Source organism: Phaethon aethereus (genome assembly GCF_964289735.1).
Source record: "Phaethon aethereus genome assembly, chromosome: 3".
Lineage (NCBI taxonomy): Eukaryota > Metazoa > Chordata > Aves > Phaethontiformes > Phaethontidae > Phaethon > Phaethon aethereus.
Window position 1 is genome coordinate 62,864,161 of NC_138576.1, and position 25,559 is coordinate 62,889,719.

Sequence of the window (25,559 nt, forward strand, 5' to 3'; positions counted from 1 at the left end):
TTCATGGATTCTTCTTTGCCAGGGGTTTTCCAGCAAAAACTGCATTAAACTTATAGGGGTTTATGCCAGATAGGGTGACTTTAAAGTTTTGCAGCGCTTGTGAAAGGTCAGACTCCAGCCTATGTTAGAGTCAGCATTTCATAAAATACAATAGATAACAAGCACCCTGAAAACATTAAATGCAAATCTGTTTTTTCCTTTTCCTTGTTGGATTTTGCAAGAGTGTTGCATCATTGCTCTTACCCTCCTTATGGTTTATTTGTTTTTAAAAAAGAGACAATGTATCTAATTATTTGCTTAATGGAAAATGTACATACAAAAGCTAAGACTGATTACACACAAAAGCTAGAAGTGATGATATTGACATTGCAAACAAACATAAGGTATGAGAGATCTGGTAAGCTAAATATTAGCTTTACAATTAGACAATTACTAACTTTATTTTAATTATGTTGTTAATGAAACCATAGAATTCATATAACTATAAGGGCAAGTTCTAATTTTCCTTTTCAAAAATCATCTAGATTCGGGTAAATGAAGTTGTCTTTGAACAAACAGTATGCCAAAATCTGTCCTCCACAAATCATTGAAATTACTCCAGATCCTGAAAGAAAATATATGACTGTTTTATATTAATTTTTATAGCAGAATAGAAATGTTATGATAAAACTTTAAACAGACATTCTTTTTATTTTCAATTTTTAAGAAATGACCTGTCTACTTTAACATTTTGCCCAAGGCTTTAACCATCTACAAAGATATCAGCCCCAGCAGCTGCTGATGCAAAACTAGCTGCAGGACAAGGAATTTATTTGCCTGTCCCCATCATTTAGGAATTTACTGCAGCTGTTGATCCTTGTTATCCATCATATAAGAAAGAAGAACAGAAGCCAGTCCTTTTCCCTTAACTGTTTTTCAAGATAATATATTCTAGTAAAGAGCTATGGTTTTAATTTTACAGAAAATTAAATATTCAGAAATGTAGGTTTGCCATCCACTCTAAGCAAATGTGATAACTGAGATTTATCTCATCTATCATAAGTGCACAGTGTTTATAAAAATTGCCTCTGAGGGTGCCTGTTTCTTTCCATTGATTATAAAGGGTACCAAGGAAGACTAGTTTGGACAACTGTCTTCTTGACACCTGAATTAAGTGAGATACTCTGATTAGTCAGGACTTAATCAATGGTTTGTTTCAAGAAAGTGAGCGTATCTGCTGTTTGTTAGCAAGTTTAATTTAAAAGAGAAGTTTTTTTAAAGCAAGGCAAATGTTAGCCCAGCATTACTTGCCTGTGTCATTAAAAGAAGTATAAATGAAAAGCACATATTTCTTCTTTAAATGTTGATAATTCTCAAATTAGTGAGACAACAGACATTTAATAGAAACAATTCATACTGTAAATACTAATTTTCTACGCAGTGTGTAACAATTTAAACTTTAAAGAATGTAATTATACCTAATGCCAGCCACCAGTGTAACATCAGGGGGAATTCCGACATAACTGCAAGGAAAAGAAAGGAAAAAATGTAAATTTTTGAACAATAAGGATGGGGACGTGCAAACATTACATGATAACATGAAGTTATCAAAGGTCTGCTTAGATATGTTTCATAAATTATATACTTTACATTTATTGAAATTGCAAATGCATATTTAGGTCCTGATCATTCAGATACTCGGCCATACCATTAAGCTTAGCCTGGTGAGCGATCCCACTGGAAAGCAAATCTTAAACCTACTAAGTGTGCGCTAAACGGAGCTCTTAGACTCTCTGCAGAAGAAATCCCTTTTTTATTACTTACCTGTACGTGGTTTAGCACAACAGAGACACCGATGCCCCGGTGGAGTGCCTACGTGTTGCTGCAATCCAAATAAATTAAGCTGCCTGACATTTTCGGTTTAATGGGAGATGCAGTGCATGAAAGACAGGCTGGGTCTGCACCCTGCGAGTTAGTAGTACTGCACAGCGTAGTGTCAGGCACTTGCCCTTGCCACAGGCAAGCTGACCCACATCCCCACTGTATGATCAACTGCAGGGCCATTATATGACCCAATATTGCAGCCCCCACTCCTCCCCACCCCCCCAAAAAAAAAAGCTGACAGAGGTAGTAAAGTGAGCTGGGAAGCACACGTGCGGCTGCTGGCAGCTCAGAGTCAGCCAGCAGAGGTTTGGTTGGCCATCTGAAAGAAACAATAACAAATCTGGGGTCGTTTGGATGTCAAAATGCATCATCTAAGATAACGATAGAAGATACCTTCCTCTATAAATTACATACAAAGCCGGTTTTGTTGTAGGTTTTGTAAGTTCCTCTATTTAAATACAAAAGTTATTAATAAAGAATGAGTAGTTTAAATTCCAGGAAATCAAATTCAGTAGATGAGAAATTATGCTTAATTTTCCAAGATGAAGTCTCTGTTGGTCTCTGGCTTAACTTGTCACGGGAACTGGGGAGTGTAAAGTGCTAAAAGACAAATGGACAAAGCACTGGAATATGAATCATTATGTAGTGGGGAGGGAGTCCTCATTTGTCAGTGATACTTTTCCTATTTCTAAATTTAAAAATACTAAGCTCATTGCTAGGAGAAAAAAAAATCTCCAAATGGGCTCTGGCAGGGATGAGGTTAAAATATATTTTCTAATCAGCCATAGCAGCATTCTTCTAAACAGCATGAGAAGAGGGAGCAGGTTACCAGGGACTGGCAAAAAGTGATGATGAGTCTCATTTACTGCAGCCAATTATTTTTCTTTCCTTTTCTTTGAGGGGAAGAGTTTCAGGGGGGAAAAAAAAAGATGCTTCGGTAGTAAAATGCTTTATTTTCCTTGATGAGATTTGGTTCAGATGATCTAACTTTAAAATTTTAAATTGGCTTTGCTGAAGCAAGCCTTATTTTGATTCTGAACTAGAGCTGAAGTGTTAATGAATACATTGTAAAGTGTCAGGACATGGACAATTATTAATTTCTTTGTTTAGAGAAAAACACACTTCCCAGATCATTAAATCGTATCTAGCCTGGATCTGTTTGATATTAACTGCCAGGTTATGAACTAAGACTCTGAAATATTTAGAAGAAAATTGTGTTTTAAAATTCTGCAATGAAACCAGAATTGAGTTTTAAATGGCAGGGTTTAAACACATGCATGAGTCAAATGGATGGAAATTAGAGACATATATTTATTTAGCTTTAAGGAAAAATGTTAAAGTGAGTCCAGTATTACAATAGATGAATCATGGTTGATTGGTCCTTCAATTTGTGATGCTATGCATATATTTAGCAGTAAACCTGCTTACCGACTGAAGTTATGATGATATGAATAATAGTAACTGTTACAGCATAATCCCAAACCCATTCTTCCACAACGAGGGCAAACAGCAGACCACAGATGAAGAAAGTTATTTCCAACGATATCACAAGAGCTGTAAATGAAAATAGGATACTTACAGTGAACACAGTTTTGAAAGGCTTTTTTCTTCTATTCAAAATGATAGCAATGGAAGATAAAATGTCTGAGATATGCAAATTATGTTTTACAAGATCTAATATTATACTAATGTTTTTAGTATAAAGTTAATTTCTAATTTTACCACAGACATCTGCATGGGTTGTCCTGATTTGCCTATGGACTTTAAAATGTTACATATTTTATGGAAAAAGACATGAGTATTAACAGGTTTATGGCCAATTCACGTAGCCTGGAGGAAATTTTACTTAGGGACCATCCGCACTCTTTGCATATAGCGTCAAATAGATTTGGTTGATACTGACATTGATCAAATTTGTCCCATTCAAAACAGAATTGTGTGGTTAAGGGATGATGTTTAATAAGAAACTTCATAGCTTTCTCCCTGTGCGCTTCATTGCATCAAAAAAATATATATAAAAATATGTATATGTGTTTCAGGACATGGTTTAGTGGCCGTGGTGGTGTTGGGTTGATGGTTGGACTTGATGATCTTAAAGGTCTTTTCCAACCTTAATGATTCTGTGATTCTGTGTATATAAGTGTGTGTGTATATATCTCTATGATATGTGTATATATATATATACGTATCAGAACAATTTAAAGAAAAGACATGCAAGGGGAGATAAAGCAGAGAGCCCACAAGGTGAGCAGAGGCCATCCACCCGTATGGACCTCGTGGTGCGTACAACCAGGAGCCTGGCTTTTCTCAGTGCTGATAGCAGGGCTGACGCGGCGACCATGCAGCCTGACGCGCCTGCCGTTCAGCAGCCAGCTCTGTGTTGTGTAAAACCATGAATGGGGATTACCAGCAAAGTGATCATAACCAACCTATGCTGCCAAAAGAGGCTATTAAAGTTATCTGACCAAGAAAATTCCCTCTCTCAGTGACGAAACGGTGCATTTCTGTCCCCTGGCACTTCCTCTGGAGCGCGCGGAGCCGTGCCGTGCCACCAGCCTGCGCTGACCACCTCCCCTGATGTCGAGCACAGCTCTGCAAAAGTAATGGCACGGGCAAGCCGTGCCTCCCCCGTGGGCAGGAGGACAGCCTGGAAGGCACGGAGCAGCTACGCTGGGAAGGGTGAGGAACCTTGTCGCAGCATTGGATGTGATGCGTTTTTCAACACAGCAGTGGAGCGGTGCTTGGCGTTCAGCTTGCTTACTTGCTACTGCAGGTAATGGGGTCAAAAATAATCACCTTCAGGGCAAAGTTTGACTTCACGCTTGGTGGCTACCTGGGATAGCAGGGGCCTGAATGGAAAATGCATGATGTCTCTTCTAGCTGTAGTCCTGAGCTCCCAAACAACAGGTCCTAATTGTGCATTTGTAATTCATATAATGTTCCATTTAAATGCATTTTGTTCTTCAGGTACACAGACATACAAAAGTCACATTTTTAATGGACTTATTTATTTTTTTGCTATTGCAGTAACATAATACCTAAGATTACTGTAGCTGAGAGTAAAGAGATCACGTCATTTTTTCACTGTCTTTAATTTATACATTTGGCAGCATTTTGTGCGTTTCAAGTTTATTCTTTTCCTTATAGGGTTAATTAGTTCCTACTGTATTATGGATCTTTCACCCAGCAGTTTAAAAAAATGGAAGAATAGTGAGATAACTGGAAAATGACATGTAGTTAGGAAAACAGAAATAACACTTCAAAAATTTAATGTTTGACAATGCTTTTTTAGCTTATTATATTTCATGATGATAGTATCCCTTTAAATTTGGCCAATAATTTCATAATTTAGAAAGTATGCTTAGTGTAGACAGATGCTCTGTAAACCTTTTTAGAAAACTGGCCAGTAATGACCATAGAATCATAGAATCTTCGGGTTGGAATACCTCAGTTCCGAGCTGACTTCCATTTTTATTTTGAGGTTATGTTTTAAAGACATAATTGTGGTTTTAACAGGCATAAATAAGACTCTTGACTAAACTAATTCTCATTTGCAACATCATTCAGAGACCTTCCTTCTGTCTCTCTGCCCACAGGCTTTAAACAGATCCTGTTATGTTTTGCTATTCAATGCTATTTCATTGTGTGGTGTCCCGGTTTCAGCCAGGATAGAGTTAAATTTCTTCACAGCGGCTAGTGTGAGGCTGTGTTTTGGGTTTGGGATGAGAAAATGTTGATAACGTGCTGATGTTTTGAGCTGTTGCTGAGCAGTCAAGGACAGTCCAGCTTCTCGTGCTGGCCTGCAGCGAGCAGGCTGGGGGTGCACGGGGAGCTGGGAGGGGACACAGCCGGGACAGCTGGCCCAGGCTGGCCACAGGGACATTTCATACCATCATGAATGGTATGGAATGACATGTTCATAGCATCATGACATCATGCTCAGCATATAAAGCTGGGACAAAGAAGAAGGAAGGGGTGGAGGGACGTTGGGAGTGATGGCGTCTGTCTTTTCAAGAAACCATTACGCGTGATGCAGCCCTGCTTCCCTGGGGATGGCTGAGCACCTGCCTGCCCACGGGGAGTGGTGAAAGAATTCCTTGTTCTGCTCTGCTTGTGTGCGTGGCTTTTGCTTTACCTGTTAAGCTGTCTTTATCTCAAACCATGAGTTTCTTCACTTTTACTCCTCTGATTCTCTCCCCTGTCCCACTGTGGGGGAGTGAGCAAGTGGCTGCGTGGGGCTGAGTTGCCGGCTGGGGTTAAACCATGACAGTCCTTTTGGTGCCCAACGTGGGGCCCGAAAGGTTTGAGATAACAACAGGTTTGATTGGAATGTGCTAGATAGAATTTATAGCTGTTACTGCTGTTTAGCTGTTAATTGCCAGGCCCCTGTGCTTGCCACAGGTTTGCTTTCCGTACGTATATTAGAGCCCGGTCCTCGTTAGTGGCTGCTTTTTGCTGTCGCTGCTGCCGTGCTGCTGTGCTGCTGATGGTCTGGCCCTGCTGGGCCTGGGAAGATTCTGATCACAGCAATGGCCTTGGGCCTGGGCTGGCAGATGGCCGGGGCATCGCTGCTGTTTCTGTGCTGCTTTGCTTCTGTGCTGCTGTTCCGTGAACAGGCCGGAACTCCGCTGTGAACTCGAGTCGAAGGGACTGTGACCTGTGGATGAATCCATGTGGGGGCAGGACACCCCGAAGCGTCTGTGGCCGTGCGTAAGCCCATGCCAGAGCAGGTACATCTTGAAGCATCTGTGGCCATGGTTGTGTCTGTGCCGCAGCAGCTATACCTCTGATGGGATTGTGGCACAAGGATAAGTCCATGCTGGAGAAGGTACATCTCGAAGCATCTGTGGCTGTGGATAAATCCATGTTGCAGCAGGTGCACCTTGAAGCATCAGTGGCTGTGCATGAGGTCATGCTGGAGCACCTCAAAGTGCATGGCCATGGAGAAGCCCTCGGCAGTGCAAGTATATTCTTGGAGGGACTGGAACTATGGGTAAGGCCACGCTGGAGCAGTTTTGTTATCAACTGTGCTGAAGTGACTGTGGCTGTGGATGAGGCTACGCTGGAGCAGATATATCTCTGGAGGCATTGTGGCCCATGGAGGAGAAGGCCATTTTGGAGCAGGTGCACGTCAAAGTGACTGCAACTGTGGATAAGTCTATACATGGAAGGGACTGCAGTTTGTGGGTAAGTCCAAGCTAGAGCAGGGGCAAGGGCAGAAGTTCATTGCAATGTTAAACCCTGTGGTCCAGTCCAAAGAGATGGTAATGGAAATACCTTTAAATTGTTGTAACCCATGATTTGAGTTGTATGTTACAGGAACTACTATAGCAGGAACCACCTGAACCAATGGAGGACTAACCTTACAAGAAGCAGTGCAAGTGCAGCAGTGACCTGACCTGAGCTGGCTTTGGTGCCCAGTAACTCCATGCAACACCCCCCCTCGCCTGTCCTGAGTGACCACCGTAAGGGATGGAGCCCAAAGTCATGGACTAAATGAACTCAATGGACATTTCACGGACATTTGTGGACATCTGTGGACATTTTACGGACATTTTACAGGGATAGTCTATGGACTAAGGGGACGATAATCCATGCGTTATATCGAAGGATGGGAAGGGGGAAGGGATGGTCAATGAGGTTGTATTGGATAATGTGGTACCTGAGTGTTAACGTAAATGGTATGGAATAAGGGGTGGATAATGTCCTGGTTTCAGCCGGGATAGAGTTAATTTTCTTCACAGAAGCTAGTGTGAGGCTGTGTTTTGGATTTGGGATGAGAAAATGTTGACAACGTGCTGATGTTTTGAGTTGTTGCTAGTAGTCAAGGACAGGCCAGCTTCTCGTGCTGGCCTGCCAGCAAGAAGGCTGGGGGTGCACGGGGAGCTGGGAGGGGACACAGCCGGGACAGCTGGCCCAGGCTGGCCAAAGGGATATTCCCTACCATATGACATCATGCTTAGTATATGAAGCTGGGACGAAGAAGGAAGATGGAGAGACAGGAGCGTGGACTACTAACAAGGTGCCTGATAGAGTTGCTGTTTTTGGCATATAAACACTCTGCATCAAACTAGCTGCTGTAATTTTGGGGAAAAAAATCATATTGAGATACAGTAATTATATTAAGGCCGTGAAAAGTAATTCTAATGGAATATGATTTAATTTTCTTTTCCATTGCTACAACTGAAATGCTCTTTCTTCATCAGAAATCAGTATTGACACTGCACAAATATCCATGCATTTTTATTACTCTTTTTGACCTGATGAACTAGCCAATTTACTTTTGAGCTTTACTTACTGTACTGACAGAAGATGTGGTTTGCCTTTGTAAAACAGTTTATAAATATGGTAAAATTTCATGTATGCATGTAATTTATTAGAATTCCTTTCTTTAGGAAGAAGAATATACTTTGAGAGCTTCAGACAAAAATGCATAAATTTGTATTAGGATATATAAAGATATGTTTAGGGATTGAGCTACAATCAAACCCTGAAATTTTAATGTACACTGTATTCAGGCATGACCAAAGCAAGATTTCAATTAGTGGAATGTGATCTGTTATTCAGATCTGGATCCAATATGGTTTATAAGAAATTTGCTGCAGTATGAAAATTAAATTTAACAACTTTGTGCAGGAATTTTACAGAGAATAGGCAATTATTCTGCAGTGAATACGAAGCATCCTGCCAAAACAGCACATCAGAAGAACAACTCAAGGAAAAGCCTAACAATCACTTGAACGATAAGTAGCAATACAGAAATGAAGTGCAGTGAAGATGAATAAGCATTTAAATGCAGTGTAGTTAAAATACAGAAATCATTAGTATTACTAGAACAGCTTTAAAATACTACCCATAAGGAAGACAAGTTTACAGATACAATATATTTTCTCAGCTGGGAAAAAAGAGAGAAGCAAACTTCACTTACCTAAATAATATGGGTTAAGCCATGAAGGATTCGTCTTAAAATCAAAAGGTGCCAAGCCATCCAACATTTTAATCCTGTGGAAATAGAAAGAATAAATTTAACCAGAGTTCTTCGATAAAGCCTTAGTGATTATATGACAAATTATTGTTGTTTTTAAATATGATTTCAAATGGGATACTCTGGGCTTTTACAAGCTGTCTACATTCCATTGCACGTTATGGTCTTGCCCTTGCACACAGTGTCCATGATCTCCACTTTTCCTTAAGACATGTCTGGCACTATACATGCTAATCAACTTCCGAAGGGAATATAATTTGTCTTTTCTATTGGCTATAAAATCACAGAATCACAGAATCATTAAGGTTGGAAAAGACCTTTAAGATCATCAAGTACAACCATCAACCCAACACCACCATGCCCACTAAACCATGTCCCAAAGTGCCACGTCTACGCATTTTCTGAACACCTCCAGTGATGGTGACTCTACCACCTCCTTGGGCAGCCTTTTCCAACGTTTGAACACTCTCTCCATAAAGAAATTTTTCCTAATACTTAGACTAAACTTCCCCTGATGCAACTTGAGGCCATTTCCTCTCGTTCTGCTGATAGTTACTTGGGAGAAGAGACCAATTCCTACCCACTTTCAGGTAGTTGTAGAGAGCGATAAGGTCTCCCCTCAGCCTCCTCTTCTCCAGACTGAACAACCCCAATTCCCTCAGCTGTTCCTCATAAGACTCGTGCTCCAGTGACACGCTCCAGCACCTCAACATCCTTTTTGTAGTGAGGGGCCCAAAACTGAACACAGTATTTGAGGTGCGGCCTCACTGGTGCTGAATACAGGGGCATCTTCCCTGTAGGAAGGATCACTTCCCTACTCCTGCTGGCCACACTAGTTCTGATACAGGCCAGGACACTGTTGGCCTTCTTGGCCACCTGGGCATACTGCTGGCTCATGTTCAGCCGGCTGTCAACCAGCACCCCCAGGTCCTTTTCCACCAGGCAGCTCTCCAGCCACTCCTCCCCAAGCCTGTAGCGTTGCATGGGGTTGTTGTGACCCAAGTGCAGGACCCGGCACTTGGCCTTATTAAACCTCATACAGTGGACCCCAGCCCATTGATCCAGCCTGTCCAGATCCCTCTGCAGAGCCCTCCTGCCCTCCAGCAGATCAACACTCCCACCCAACTTGGTGTCATCTGCAAACTTACTGAGGGAGCACTCAATCCCCTCATCCAGGTCATCAATAAGGTATTAAACATGACCAGTCCCAGAACTGAGCCCTGGGGAACACCGCTTGTAACTGGCCATGAACTGGATTTAACGCCATTCACCACAACTCTCTGGGCGCAGCCGTCCAGCCAGTTCTTTACCCAGCAAAGAGTACACATGTCTAAGCCACAAACTGCCAGTTTCTCCAGGAGAATGCTGTGGGAGATGTTGTCAAAAGCTTTACTAAAGTCCAGGTAGACAACACTCACAGCCTTTCCCTCATCCACTGGGTGAGTCACCTGGTCATAGAAGGAGATCAGGTTGGTCAAGCAGGACCTGCCTTTCATGAACCCATGCTGGCTGGGCCTGATCCCTTGGTTGTCCTGCAGATGCCCTGTGAGCACTCTCAAGACCAACCACTCCATGATCTTCCCCGGTACAGAGGTCAGGCTGACAGGCCTGTAGTTCCCAGGATCCTCCTTCCGGCCTTTCTTGTAGACAGGCATCACATTGGCAAGCCTCCAGTCTTCTGGGGCCTCCCCTGTTAACCAGGACTGATGATAAATGATGGAATGGCTTGGCAAGCTCCTCCACCAGCTCCCTCAGCACTCTCGGGTGGATTCCATCAGTCCCCATAGACTTGTGGGTGTCCAGGTGGCACAGCAGGTCCTTAACTGCTCCTCCTGGATTATGGGGGGTTTATTCTGCTCTCCATCCCTGTCTTCCAGCTTGGGGAGCTGAATACCCTGAGGATACTTGGTCTGGCTATTAAAGACTGAAGCAAAGGCAGCATTAAGTACCTCAGCCTGTTCCTCATCCTTGGTGACAATATTCCCGTCCACATTCAATAAGGGTTGGAGATTCTCCTTGGCTCTCTTGTTCTTGTTAATATATTTGCAAAAACATTTTCTTTTATCCCTTAACACCATGGACAGATTGAGTTCTAGCTGGGCTTTCACCTTTCTAATTTTGTGTCTGCATGACCTAACGAGATCCTTATACTCTTCTTGAGTTACCAAGTAAAATCTTTGTTTTACTTTTTTAATGTCGTCTTTGCTCTTACGTTCACTTATATACATGTTGCAAGTGCAAGGAAGTAGATTAGAACCAACATTTTATATTTGTTTTGAGTCTCCATTTGCTAATTTGTGCACTTGAGCAAGGTTCAGGTAGAACAATTGAACTGAATGTGAAAAATGAGTTCACTGGGACTGGATGCCTCCAGCCTGGATGCCTCCTCTACAGGGTCATAGCTCTACCCATTATATCCAGATGTAGTATGCCGTCATATTAGACGAAAGACAAGGAAATCTTACTGGAATACTGCGAAGCACACAGATAGGACCACATAGTACACAGTGTAGAAAACTACCATGCATATCAACAGGTTCACCAGAACAACCTGCAAAAGGGAAAAAGACAGTAAAACCTAATGCCATGTTTACATTAGGTACATAATTGTTAGAAAATATTTCCGGATTTCTATCAATCATAATGTGAAAAAAAATGTAGAAAAGAAAACATTTAGACAGAATTTCTGCTGTTGACGATTATATAGAAGTTGTTAAAGGCTCTTTGGTACATTTCAGTGCCTAATGTGTGGTTATAATGTGTGTTTCTTTGTTTTTATCATATATCATTGTATACCAACTATTTATTGAATTTGTAAGTGTTCAGAGAATGAGAAGCACATTTCTTGACAGTTATTACACAGGAGATCTTGAGAGTTTAAGATCATCCAGATGCTTAACTAGTTTTTAACCTAGTTTAGCCTAGTTTTCAACTTAAAAGAAATGCCATCCTTGTAAGTATGTGAAACTGTATACAAATTAAATGTAAAAAATTGTAAAGCAGTAACTGTTAAGTTTCCCAGCCTATAGAAAACATGTCACCCTAGTGCTTTACTTCCAAAGGTAAGGATGTAGAAAACTGAAATGAGTAATGAGGCATATCTGTTAAATATTTTTCAAAGTTCAATTGTTTTGTGAATCAATTCTAAATAATTTCCAACACCAAACTGAAAAAATTCCCCTAAAAATAAAAGTTTCAGAAAGAAACAACTATCTTATGATCAAATACTGTGTCTTTAAGAAAAGAGAAACACTATATACAGAATTATACAAAGAATGTATGTTTTCTAAGATACCATGGTATCGTTATTTCTTTCATTCCATGTCAGTGTCTTCATTTCTAAAGTTTCAGGAGCAATGCAGCCAGAGAAAAACCTGTTAGCTTTTACCTGATAAAGTTCATAAAATGCCTTGAGATCCTTTCAAGTGAAGATATCTCTGATCAGATATCTCTGATCTTCTAAGTTGGCGTCCTGAATTATGCAGACCCTAGGACTTGCATTCATTCATACAGGTATAATGTAAAAATTATGTTTTGAAGGTTAATATGTTTTGGTAACAGTAATAGTCTTGTTAATGCAGAACACTTTAATTTCTGTTTTTCTCTGATGATATAATGACATTCCAGATGTTTATTCAGGCTTTTATTTTTTTAAAGGGAAACATGGGACATCAGGACTAGACATCTCTATGCATCAAACTTGAGCAACTGCTTTGGCAGTATTGTATGCTTGCTTACTGAAGATGTTTACTACAGTCAGTAGAGTCGTCAGTGAAATCAGTTTTTCTTTTCTATAGACTCCAGATTGTCTTGTATTTTCTCATGCTAACTATTAATTTATCATGTCATATTTCTCCTTTCCGAACTTATTTGTATCTTTCCTCTTTTAATGGCCATTTTTTAAACTCCCAACTCTTTGTTTATTGTTTCATTTTCTTCTCTGCCTATCCCCTCCATCCTGCATCTTCTACTCTTTACTTTCCTCCAAAAAGATATAGCTAGATAGCAGTCATGAGAAAGACAGTGACTGTAGAGACAAATGCTGCTAGTTTCCTATTGTCCATCTTTAATATTGTGCTACATGATGCTTTACAATGAAAGGACCTGGCTACATTTTTCTTTTTGCTATTAAAGCATTCCAGCTTCTGTTTTAGGAATAGACTATTGTATAACTTCTTAGTCCAGGTACAACATGTGTAATGAGTTAAGAATTTTCTTGCCTTTCCTCCAGCGTGGCTATCAAATATTTGAAACTAGCCATGTGTGTTCACCTGACTCCTCTAGTAAGACCTCCATAGATCTCCAGACTATGATCCGTTATGCAAAAATGATCCAAGCAGAACATAATTACTATAGTGATGCCATTATTAAGTAAATACACTTGGACATGTAAATATGGGCCCTAAGTCTGCACATTTTTGTGTGCCCTGCAAGATCCATGCTGAATTTCCCCTGAAATCAATGGAATTGACCTGACAGCGAGTTTGGAATTTTTTATGTTTTACAGGACTCCTTATCTATGTGGATCAAAAATTAAGACTAAGATGATTAAATAGTCCAAATACAGGTATTCATTCAGAAGTAAATCCATGAAAAGTGGTCCTGCACAAATGAAGTAGCAAAACATAGAGGACTGGACACAATTTTTCAGTGTATCAGAATGGCAAGCAGAGACTATGGACTGCATACAGTGAAGCATTATATCAATGCAAAAGCCAGTGTTTATCTCTTTGAATGGTGATACCATATTCACAATGGAAATTAATTTTAGAAAAAATAGGTAACAAGTAATAGAGGAATAGGAATCAATTCTGAAGAAAGGTAAAAGGAATCATGTGTGTGTAGGTTGGTTCCAGGGACCGAGGTAGGGGAAATAATAATTGCATATTCATAACTAAAAAGGAAGAGGAATTATTTGGAGAAAAATTAAAACTAAAGGAATAAAACCCAAACCAAAATGTGTAATATACTGTGAAGTTTCAAAAATCATTTTAATTTTGCAAGATTTGAAAGAGACTTGCTCATTTTATTTATTTGCCTTTATTTAAGAATTTTTATCAAAACTGGTTATTGAATGTCCTTATCATTGCTGTGGATTTTGAGGATAAAGTTTGATAATGTTCTTGACAAGTGGTTAAAGATTAATGAAGAAAAAAAATGTATATAGATTTTTTTTTAAGTCCCTATGTTTAAATTAAACTCAGCTGGCAGGTAAGATTGCAGTGAAAAATGTAAAACATAAACGAGCTCTAAAATGCAATTTCCATTTTGATTTAGTTTGTCATATGCTGGTAAAAGGAGCCCTTATTCAAGGAGGCAGTGACTCTGAGAAGGGCTGTAGAAGAGCATTAGCTCATACTATCTCGCTTTTATGAGCTTCTCTTGCAATGTTGTGCCACAAAACAAGCCCTTAAGGCTTTGGGTTTTAAGGTGGGAGAATATCAATAGAAATAAGGAAGAAGCATTACCTCTAAACACAGCACTGGCAAGACAAAGTGGCATCCAGTTTGGCGCCAGCAATTTTTAAAGTAAGTTAAGAAATTAAGAAGGTGCAGAGAAGAGCCACAAAAGGGAGCTGACAGCTAGAAATGTTGGGGTTTTTTTCATTAGGACTACAGCCCTAAAGAGGTCAATCTGTTTAGCTCTGAGGGCTGATTTGATTATGATGGATAAGTACCTTCGCAGGCAGAAAATACCAGGTACTTAAGGGCTCTTTAATCTATCAGAAAAGCCCCAAGAAGTAAACAGCTGCAAGTTACAGCTAGACAAATTCAAAAGATGCATGAAGGACATTTTTAACTCTAAAGGCAATTAGCCAATGGAACAAACTTCCTTTGGAAATAATAGACCCTTCAAAGCAAAACCAGGCGCCTCTCTGGATGAAGCTTCAAACATCTCTAATATTCACTTCTGGCCTTAGTTCTTTGAATTGGTTGTGTGGTAAATAGCGTATTTATGGAACCATCCGACACTGACTGAAGTGTGGGTACTGTGAATTTAGCAAACTACTTATTCTTATGTTGCTAAATATTGTAAAGTGCTAAATATTGAATAGTGCATCTGTCTCCCACAAGGAGAGAGACCAAGGAGCTTTAGTTTTTTATGCAATAGGAAAGAAATCCATCGTGCCTGTACAAACTGGTATTTGTCAATAAGTAAATGTCCAGGACAGTCTTACTCTTTTCTTTCGCTACATCAAAACAAAGCCAAGCAAAAACGGAGAATGACTAATGTCTTCAGCCAGGTTGGTCTGAGGGCTAAATACAGCTCTCCCATTTCCATTGTCTTTAGTCTTATGCTAAATGAAAATTGGCCAAATAACCCATTTGATCCATTCTTTTCCACGGTGTACATGATGGTCACTGTAATTTTGATTAACTACAATATCACATGCAAGTTTGGCAGCCGTGCTACCTCCTACCCCCTTGAAAGTATCTCTAAGCATTGGAAGTTTAATCTTTGGCACATTTTTGGTGGGAATCATTTTCATTCCATTGCTCTGAGCAGACGCGCATTTCCTGTAATTCTCCTTTATCTGCTGCCCCTGCTCTAGCAACCGCCTCCATGAAGCCGTATCTGCTCTGTATGTAGATTTGTACTGTAATAAAAGTGGTGAGACAGGACTGAAGTGAAAATCACAGAGCTGAAGGACAGCTGTGAGCCGATGACCTGTTGACCCCTAATTACAGTAGGTGAATTCCTTGCCTCTCGTGAAGTCGGCGACAAACTTTCATTGGCGTCAAAAGCCCAGGATTTTTCTCTTTGTACCCAGAATATTCTTACTTCCTGCCGTAGGGATGTAGTGTTCTATTAGGTACAGCATGCTTTGCTCAGTCGAGTAAGCTAAGGAAATGCATGCAGCCTGGTGCTAAGAATATATTCTTAAAAGAATAGCACAAAAATGAAAACCCTTTGAAGATTTACCAGTTTTATCGTATTCTATTTCATTTTTTATTTGAACTTTCCCCTGAAATTTAAACTAATATATTTTTTAAATCTCAGAATGCTTTTTATTTTCGGACTTTTTTTTCCCTTTCTAACCCCTCAAATATTTCAGAGCAAAAAACACAAGTTAAAAACCACAGGGTCATTTATTATGTGTTAAAACAACTTAAAGAAAGAGTTTTAGAAATACATTGGTGTCATTAAATGTAGGATTTTATTAGACACTTCCAAGAACTATATCTCATAAATGGAGATCATATTTTGAAATGGAAATCACATATTTTGAAATCCTTTTTATAAGATGTACTTTGCAGTACCTGCTACCAGCATTATAAGGTGTCCTTTTCATTTTGTTTTTTAGGAAGAGAAACTTGAAGAACACTCTTACTGTAAGAATGAAAGCAACTGCTTTTTCAAGCCCCGCAGTAGCTGTCTAATTCTCTAAATACTGTCCAGTGACATATAACAATATACAAACTCAATTCCCTTTACCTTGGTTTCAGCAGTTTTGACCTTGAGAGCCATGGACACATGATGAGTGAAAGGAAGTGCGGTTGCTATATTCCATATGCCAACATCAGCAGGAAGAAGCAGCTGTTTCTCACCAAAAAAAACATTCTTACAGGTGAGTATAGGACAGAGTGAGGCGAGTTGATTGGATTAAACTGAATTGAGACAGAAGCCATCTGTGAGCTAACTGTAAGCCTCTGGAGAGCAAAGAGAAAATCCTACTAGCTCGTTTAATGTTTGTACTTTCGTAGCTACTGTCAGCCAAAGCATATCTATAATATAACTTGGCTATTTGGAGACAGCATTATTAATATAATTTTCTGCCTTCTATTTGGTTTTCTCAGCATTCATTTGATCACAGCTCCTTGGGGTTATTATATCTTCCTACTTTTAATTAGTTTTACAATTTCTAACATTAATTCTATTGACTATAGATGTGGAGTGGTACATTCTTCACAATGTTCTTTGCTAATATTTTTCTTCTGACTATCACTTTATTACATCAAGTATAATTCATATTAAATTAGGTATAATTACGTTAAGAAATGCCAGACTTATGCTATGACACTTCTCCTTTTCCTGAAGCATATTTTGTTCCTTCAGCAGAATGACGTTTAGTGTGCTTTAGAGCAGATCCGGCTTCTACTGAGCAGTTCCTTAATGGGCTTGGATTTGACTTTTTACAGACACATTACGATTCAGTATGCTGTATTATTTGGAAAAAGAAGATCATACAAGGAAACACTTCTGAAATTGAACAGAGAATCAACTTTTTTTCTTTTTTGCTATCGCTAACATATTATGTGCAGGTTTCATTATTTTTTTAATGCCTTTTTAATCATACAAGATAAAAGTTACCTGCTTTAAAATATAGTCTCCACTCAGCAAACAAGAGCTTTTGCTGATGGATTCAATAGCTCCAGATTGTGAATGCTGTCAGGGAAATTACTGGTAGTATTGTGCGAAATTCCTTCCCATGCAAAATGCTATCACAAAAAGCTGTACATAGGTTAAGTTCCATTTTGAGGGCTGAAGTGATGTCAAAGGAATAGACTGAAACAAAATAAAAAACCTTAATTTGCTTAATTGGTTGCAATACACAAGTAGCAAATTAATGAAGAAATATTGGCTTTGGTATTTTTTGAATATTTGAAAAGGAACAAAAGGTTTCATTCCAAGAGCATCCTATGTCCCTCAAAGTATCAGCTGAAAACAGCCATGACCTAAAATTAATTTGCGTAAACTTTTGCAGTAATTCTAAGTAGCAAGATAATGGAAAGAGTAATGGACTGCATTAATCTAAGACCATTATTAAACATAACAAGAATTTACATTCACTGACTTATTTCTTCACAAAGAGTCAATTTAACCAAAAATGGAAGATAGAACCAAAGTCACTGAGTCTGACTGAAATGTAATGGAAGCTGTAGGCATGGGTTTGTTGGGGAGACTAAGAGGTTCCTCCCCTTCCTATTGCACAGTTGAAAACTTCAAATACTCTAAGAGAAAGAATAATATTCCTGTTGCATCCTTGCTTCAAGATTGGAAGCATCAGAACTGTGGTAACCCAGTGAACAGGAGCAAACCGAAATTGTGAGTGGCAAAAACTGTGCGTGACCCTAAATACTGACTAAACCACTCAACAGTGAATATTAAGAGATGTTGTGTTCCTGTTAGCAAAATGCTGAATAATCGCTTTTTGTACTTCCTATTGTCTTCAAATTCTTTTTTACTGGGTCAACTATAGGAAATATGACAACTCCTATTCAACAGAGGGAGACAGAAGACAAGTTTTAACAGGAATTAAAATAAATTATCTATTTTGGTTTAAACAAGCCCTACTTTTAAATACAGAATATTTTCTGAAGCATTATGCTATAGATTTTTATTAATGCCATGAGGAAAAATAGTATTCCATTACTTTTGAACCCCTGGCATTTGTGCTGGTTTGCCTCACAGAAACAGTTACTTTGGTATTTGAGAATAGTTAATAAATACTGTTATTTGGCATTTGACTTGTACCCATGTACATTCTTTGTAGCGATGTGTAATGGACAAGATTTAAGCGACAGTGACAAAAGCATCAGTACAGACAATTGCAGAATGGAGAATAATTAAAGACACCTTTTGAAAGTGAAATTAAGGATACTTCTATAGGGCAGTATTTCTTTTGAGAAACTGAGAATGGTATTTAATACTACCCAGGCAATACCTAGTTCCTATCTGCTATCTGGGCCAAAACAAAAAGTCAATTTGTAATAATGAACTGTGGGAAAATTTTAATAAAATCTTCCTGCTATGTTTGCTGCCTAAGCATATTACTTACTGGGTTTTTTTAGAATGTTCCCATTTAAGCCCACAATTTATGATGCTGTCGAATAGCATTGCAAAAATAATTAACAACAAATTGAAGAACTATATCACAGCGCAGTATTACATGAATATATCTCATGGAAGTCAACAGGTGATTTGTGTTGCTGTAATGCTGATTGTTTGGTCTGCAGCACACTGAGCCTTAAGAAGTAGAGCGAGACCCGGAATCACATTTCTTAGGTAATTCCAAAACCAAAAAAAAGTCTTAAAATCAGGGAAATGACTAAACCGCAAAGTATGTTGATTCATTATCCTGGAATCTTTAAGAAAATACAAAGATCAACCAAATGGAAGCTGTCTAGGTTGTGTGGTGAGAAATTCTTAATTAACTGAAGGATGATGACATCAAAACATGTGTACTCTGTCTCCATCTGCTGATAGGGAGGAACTATACTTACATTGTGTAGGAGGATAGAAGAGCTTGGAAAAATAAATAGTGGCCACTATTTTTTTTCTTTTACTTTTTTCTTTTACTACAGAATGGAAGAGACTGTCAATGCAGTGAAGGGAACTTGATGAAAAGGCATTTTTAAAAGAAAAAAGCACTAAAAGTTATTGACTTACAGCGCGTTACAACTTTAGCAAATGTAGCTTAGTTGTATCCTATGAAAGACAGCCCATACAGTTTGGTGTTGGTCGTATATGCATTATAAAGCCATAGTATGACAGCTCATCTCCCATATGGAAGGAGCTACAGTTGTGTGAGGTCTGGGCTTTACCTCCATGAGGATTAAAGCATTAGGTTCTTTCTTTCCTTAACCACAATTGCAGATGGATAAATTTTGAGGGATGGGAAATCTGAGAATTAAGTGGAAGAAGGAATGTGCTTTAAATGTATCAGTCTATTATTAGTTCCAAAATTTGTTGGATTGCTTTTAACAATGCACTCATTCCTGATAATATCATGTAAAAGAGCTTTGGTTAAATCAGAGGTGAATTTTAAGGACTTTCAGCTCCTGAAAATTTGTCTCCTTGAATTTCAGTGTAAGAGCTCACAAACTCTAAAATGTTCATAGTACTACAAGAATTCAGCACAAAAAAATAGGTATAATTCTGATTTGCAAACTGCAAATGAACTGGATTCTTTTAGAGATAATTAACTCCAATGAGCTACTTGTATCTGAGTTGACTTAATTAATAGCAAAACCAGTAAACACCATCTTTTGTTTTGTTAACTGACACTGTTGGCTTTGCGAACAAGTTCAATATAAAGCTTGAAAGAATTGGCAAAGGAACCAATTTAGTAGGCTTTATTTATTCAAACTAGAAATTAATTTTATTGTTTGTGAATGGTGTGGGATTGATAGAACTGAAAATGAAGTCTTCTGTTTATCCAGAGAGAAGCTATAACACAGTTGCAGCAATGTAAACTTTCTACCCTGGCCCCACTGTATGTCTAAGAGCCAAGTTTAATTGTCTGCATTTAAAAAAAATCAATATTTGGCCTTTCTGCTGAGAAGCTTAATGTGCTAATTACTACAAGCCTACATTTTGAAGATATTCTGGCATCTCCACTAGTGTTAGTGGGAATTTTTGATGAGTACAGTGAAGCAATAAAAAATTCCCTTTAGGACTAGACCCACAAAAAGTGAGGAGTGGGCTGCAAAATTGCTGCTGGGTCTAACAGTCTGAGAGAGGCAAGGCTGCTACAGCTCCATGCCCTTAGGTACGAGCAGCAGCTAGGCTGCAGATGTATTCCCAGTAAGCACACACACACAGAGCATACACATACGTCACAGATATGCATATATATACATACACACCACACAGGTCACAGGCAGGCACACAGAGTGCTCATGCAAACACAGACAACGCCAATGGTCTCATCCTGCTCCCCTCTCTGGCTGAGTAGGTTGGAGGCCCAATAGTGAGAATATATATTTATACACACGTACAAGGTAGGTCCCTCCAGTAGCTGGGCTCAGACACTCAGTCTGCCCAGTAGCTGGCCCCTGGATCCCAGTCTCCCCGCTTGCTGGGACCTGAACATATGAGCGCCTGAGGTTGCAGCCCCGCTCCAGTTGCTGGTGCAGACTCTCTCTCTCTCACACACAAACACACCTTTCCACACTTGCTCCTCCCCAAATCACCTAAATCCCCCCTTTCCCAGCCTTTAGTTCCTCCCTTAAGCATTCCATAATAAATCCTGGGCAATCCCAAAAACACTCTTCCCCTGCATCCTATAACGTGTCCCACACCTCTAGGTGGTAACCCCGGTAGCCTGAAAGGTGATCCAGGTTGCTGTTCCCAATGGCTCATCTTGATGGGTTTCACACCTGGGAAATGGGGCTGAGGGTCTCCTGGTAAAAACCTGGAAGGAGACCAGACAAGGTGTTTGCTCCTCAGGAGGCTGTAATTTGGGTTCCCGCCTGCCACTGTGCACCCGTGCTCCTCTGGGCTTGTGGAGATGGACCAATGGCTCTCCTTGATGAGCCTGAGTGCAGCCCATCATGGTATTACTGGAGATGCCCCATAACATTGTCTCTCTGTTCTCTTTCGTGGGTGTGCATAACCTAACAGCTACAAAACCTGGTTTTCCACCTTTTGAAAAAGCCAAAATCTAGCTGACAGGATATAATGGGTGATTTTGGAATGGCTGAACATTTTACAGGATCATTTATTTTATAATTGATTCAATTATACATTTTGTGTTATGTGAAAGCTTGACAAGTAACAATAGACTATGTGTATACTAGTACCGTGAAAGTTCCGGGAAGGCTCCTGGGCCACATGGCGTGACATGACCGGTGTGTACTCTGCCAGACAGGGTGGCTGTCCCCAAGCAGCCCGGTAGCGTGACCCAGGCGTGCGCCAGCTTCCCCAGTTACGCGCCCTGGCGCGGGCAGGAACCTTTTCCATCATCATTTAATTTGATGTGCAATCCCGTTTCCGTGCCCAAGAATGTTCCCAGTCACTATTTTAATTCACTGGGGTAGATGTAGCTGTAGAGTCTCCATGAAATGACCTAAGGGTCTCATTTTTGTTCGTTGCAGGCGGGTGTCCCCAACACAGTAATACATGGCACTAATTAGCCATCCCTTTCTGGCGCTCTGAGGAGAGGTACCAGGATTGATTGGGCATGGAAACTGAACTCCTTTTTCATTTGCAGAAGTGCACCTTCTGATTGAAGGGCTGATTCAAGTGCTGGCAAGGTAGCAGAAAGAAATTTGCACTGCCAATAGCTATCACAAATGTGTTAATATACAGCTGGGGGACTGCTGGGGCAGGACTATTGGGACACTTACATGTTCGCACGTTCCCCTTGCTCTCCAAAGAGGGAGTTTTAAAGAAACCTGCCTCAGTACTTTTACACTCTGTTCTTAGGATTATATAGTAAATTATTCTGCGTGCATTTTGTCCTGTTCATGGAGTACGATTTGCTGTTTATCGGTATTTGAGGAAAGTGATTGTTTTAAAAACAGCAAGCTTGGGAGAAAGAGAAGTCTGCACAGAGGAGCCAGGGTAAAGTATGTATTTTCTTATTAGACCCAAAAATGCCACAAATTCATGATTTTTGTTATTTGCCATCTTTAGTTTGAACTCATCTTTTTAATAGGAGGCAATACAGAAATTCTAAAACTGATCTGATGTAGAATAAAACACATCCAGGGTTAATTTCCATGTACAAAATTTTCTCATTTATCTTTATTTTTCTGCAGTCCTAGATACAGTGCATTTGCCTAGAAAATAAAAATGCGTGCTGTTGAAACAATCGCGTTTTCACAGTCTTGAGTTCAGCAGGTTTGAAATTGAGAGTAAAGATGGTGCTGGGACATTGTCTGTTTTCAGACCTGTCATTTCTAGAGAAAAATTTCTTCCATTGACAAGTAAAAAGGCATTTTCCCCAACTTTTCACTCCAAAAGCAATTTTGAATCTTCAAGTCAAGCACTTTAATAAAACAGACAGCTTCTGCTCTCAGTTACACCTGTTGAACTTCATTATCTTCTGTTCTACCCTAATTACATATAGACAAACTCATTCACTTGACCTTGCTGACCCTGCCATTAGAACTTTAATTAACTCTTGTGACCGTGATTCATGGCCCAGAACAGAATGCAAGTCACTTTATCGCAACTAGGTTGGCAATTGGGGCTAAAGTATATTTTCAGTGAACTGAGCATTTGTCTGTGATCACTGAATAGGAGGTTGAATACAGATGCATTCAGTAACTCAATGAAACATCTATGTATATTTATATTTTTGACTACTACAGTGTAAGCAGACATATCATTAAGCTCAGAAACCTGATAAATTCTCTCATCTAAAGTATTTTTACTCAATTGTACTGCTCCTATGACATTAGATCCAGCTCATATTTGTCAGAAAACAAGCAAAAAAGATTGTATTTATGGCATCTCCAAAATGTATTTCAAAAGATCTTTAGTACAGCTCCAGTTTAATAGAATCCATTATTAAATGGTTGTCTGTGAGACAATAGCTAATGACATCCTAATATGAACTTCAGCACCTTAAGTCTTCTCTAAATCCAATTTTTCACATTACATTGCTCAAGTTTTCAGTGTTTGGGGGATTCCCCTTGTCAATTCAGGGTACTCTAAAATTGGAGGACTTGTGTTCACCTCTGACCTTTTGTCACCCTTTGGTTCCTGTCATTCACCAAGGTTAGCTACCGCTTGCTACTTGGCACTTCTAGACTGACTGACATCGGATATTGAATCTCCATCATTATGAAATTTGCTCCCAGTAGAATTTAAACATGCAGGACTTGTATCTTTTTATTGTTTTAAAGTCAGGTCTAGGGACACTGTATTCTAACACTGGGTTTAATGTTTTTTTAAGCTTCTTATGACTTTTATGTAATTCCTTGTGCAGAAGGAAGGGCAGAAGTCCTTGCCACTTGGAGTTTGAAGCAATGAGACATTTATCTGTACAAGATAACAGCATTTCCTGATATCAGATATATTTCCTGTGTCACAAGGCATATGGTAATAATAGTAAAGCAATGAGTAGTAACAAAGATCATTTAAGTACTACAAGTAGGTAAATGTCCAGTTACTCTCAAGAATAGCCAAATTAGCATTAAAAGTAGGGAAAATAAACCCACCTACATAAGTGCCTAAGTGCTACCAGGCCATCCACCACCAGAAAGTACATCTTTTTTGCATTTCCTGAGCAGATTCTGGTAGCTGCTTTGGGTTAGGAGGTACGGCGTGTGATCACTAGCTGCGACTGGCCTTTCTATTAGTAACTCATAACCTTAATACAAAGAGTCCGACTTGGCTGTGCCTTTGCTTTTCCCACATGAGCAGCTGCCGCTCCAGTCATTGAGACTACTCAGGTAGGGCAACAGCTTGGCTATGTAAAAATATTAAGCAATACCTTTTCTTTTAATCCCAGAGACTGGCAGGAGGGGGAGATGGATGAATTAAAAGCTGTCACATCATCAGTATTTTGTTCCATCTTCTTTCATGCAAAATGCTACAGGTGATACATATCCAGCCACACTGTACAGAAAGTATCAGTGCAATTGGAAATGGTTTTGTATTAGACAGTCGGCTTGAGTCAAGAAATTTTCCCCGTCAGAATGCACAATGCTGGCTACACATGCAGTTACCCTTTGAGGCTTCAAAATAGTTTTTACCTAATAATGTGTGTTTTCGTACACCTCAGATCATTTAATGCACACCGGTATTTAAAATAACATCTGCTGTTTTAAATTACTGTCTGCGTTCAAAATAGTTGCCACTAGATGGCAAACTGATTGTATGCAGACTTCCACACAAAGGGAACGTCTCTGCTGGGTGCTAGGTGACCAGGTGAACGTATTGCATCAAATTTATCCTGCCCTGATTCCGTTGCAACCACTGGAATTATACCAGAGAAACAGATGGCTCTTTAACCTTAGGTACTGAAAGCGGCTACAGTAAGTAAATACCGTATTTGTTTCTGTTTGCTTGTCTAAATCAAGTCTGTTGTACTAAACCTTTTAACTTCACATCACACAGCAAAAATGCAAGAGTTCAAGCCCATCATTCAATTTTAGGTACCAGGTATATTCCACGGTACTTAAGAGGTAGTGAGTGGCACATGCTGGCAGAGACAAAGGGCACTTGAAAATCAAAATCCCCTTTTATATATGCCCGGTTGTAGAGGACCCATGTAAATGCTCACATTTTACAGAGCCCAAACCTTCAAGTGCCGCAGATCTCCGTTTTAGAGAGTTTTGCATCCATCAGTTCACACAGAGCCTCAGCTAGAGTCAGGACCTCTTATTATGTTATCCTTTTCCCTCATAATAATACTGCAATAATGGATGGCTTTTCTAGGTAGATGCTGCACATTTCCATTCACAAGTGCTATTTGCGGTCACTCATAAAAACACATTAACCTACTCAAGATCTTGATTTTATTAGCTTCACACTAGTGCCACTTTACTGTTGCTATCATAATGCAAGAAAATATTTTATGATTTTACGATTAAAAACAATTGGCATAGGCCTTATGTCTGCTAGTATACTTTTCTGTTGTGGATTGGTCTGACACCACCAGTCAGAAAGAGAGATCCCTTTTAAAAGCAGGATTTAGCCAAAAACTATCTTGCTTGCTGTATTTTACTTTCTTATGTTAGCAGATGTATATATATAAAAAAATGTATACCTAAATATTATGTCTTTGCTGTGCCATTAACTAATGTTGGTATCCACCTTTGGCTAGCTTCTATCTGAAATCTGAGTTTTTACCCACATTATTTTGTGAATTAGTTTGTTTGAGATTTAACAGTTCTTAAAGGCAAAGGATCAGCAGTTATACTGTCATTTTCTTATGGAAATAGGCTGGCAATTGTGACTTGAGATTTATTTTTAACACTAGTTCAGCTTGCTGGTGCTATGTTATCAAAAATAAAGTTGGGATTCTGATTTT

At 39.4% G+C, this 25,559-nt stretch overlaps 1 protein-coding gene across 1 annotated transcript; it reads right to left on the minus strand.

Moving 5' to 3' along the window:
* Positions 1–509: 509 nt before the first annotated feature.
* On the minus strand, positions 510–16,318 carry TMEM244 (transmembrane protein 244; the record flags this gene model as incomplete). Its single annotated transcript, XM_081997640.1, has 6 exons — positions 510–604; positions 1,458–1,502; positions 3,292–3,417; positions 8,792–8,865; positions 11,314–11,399; positions 16,286–16,318. The coding sequence occupies 6 exons, from the start codon at positions 16,316–16,318 to the stop codon at positions 510–512; spliced, it is 459 nt and encodes a 152-aa protein (XP_081853766.1).
* Positions 16,319–25,559: the final 9,241 nt, after the last annotated feature.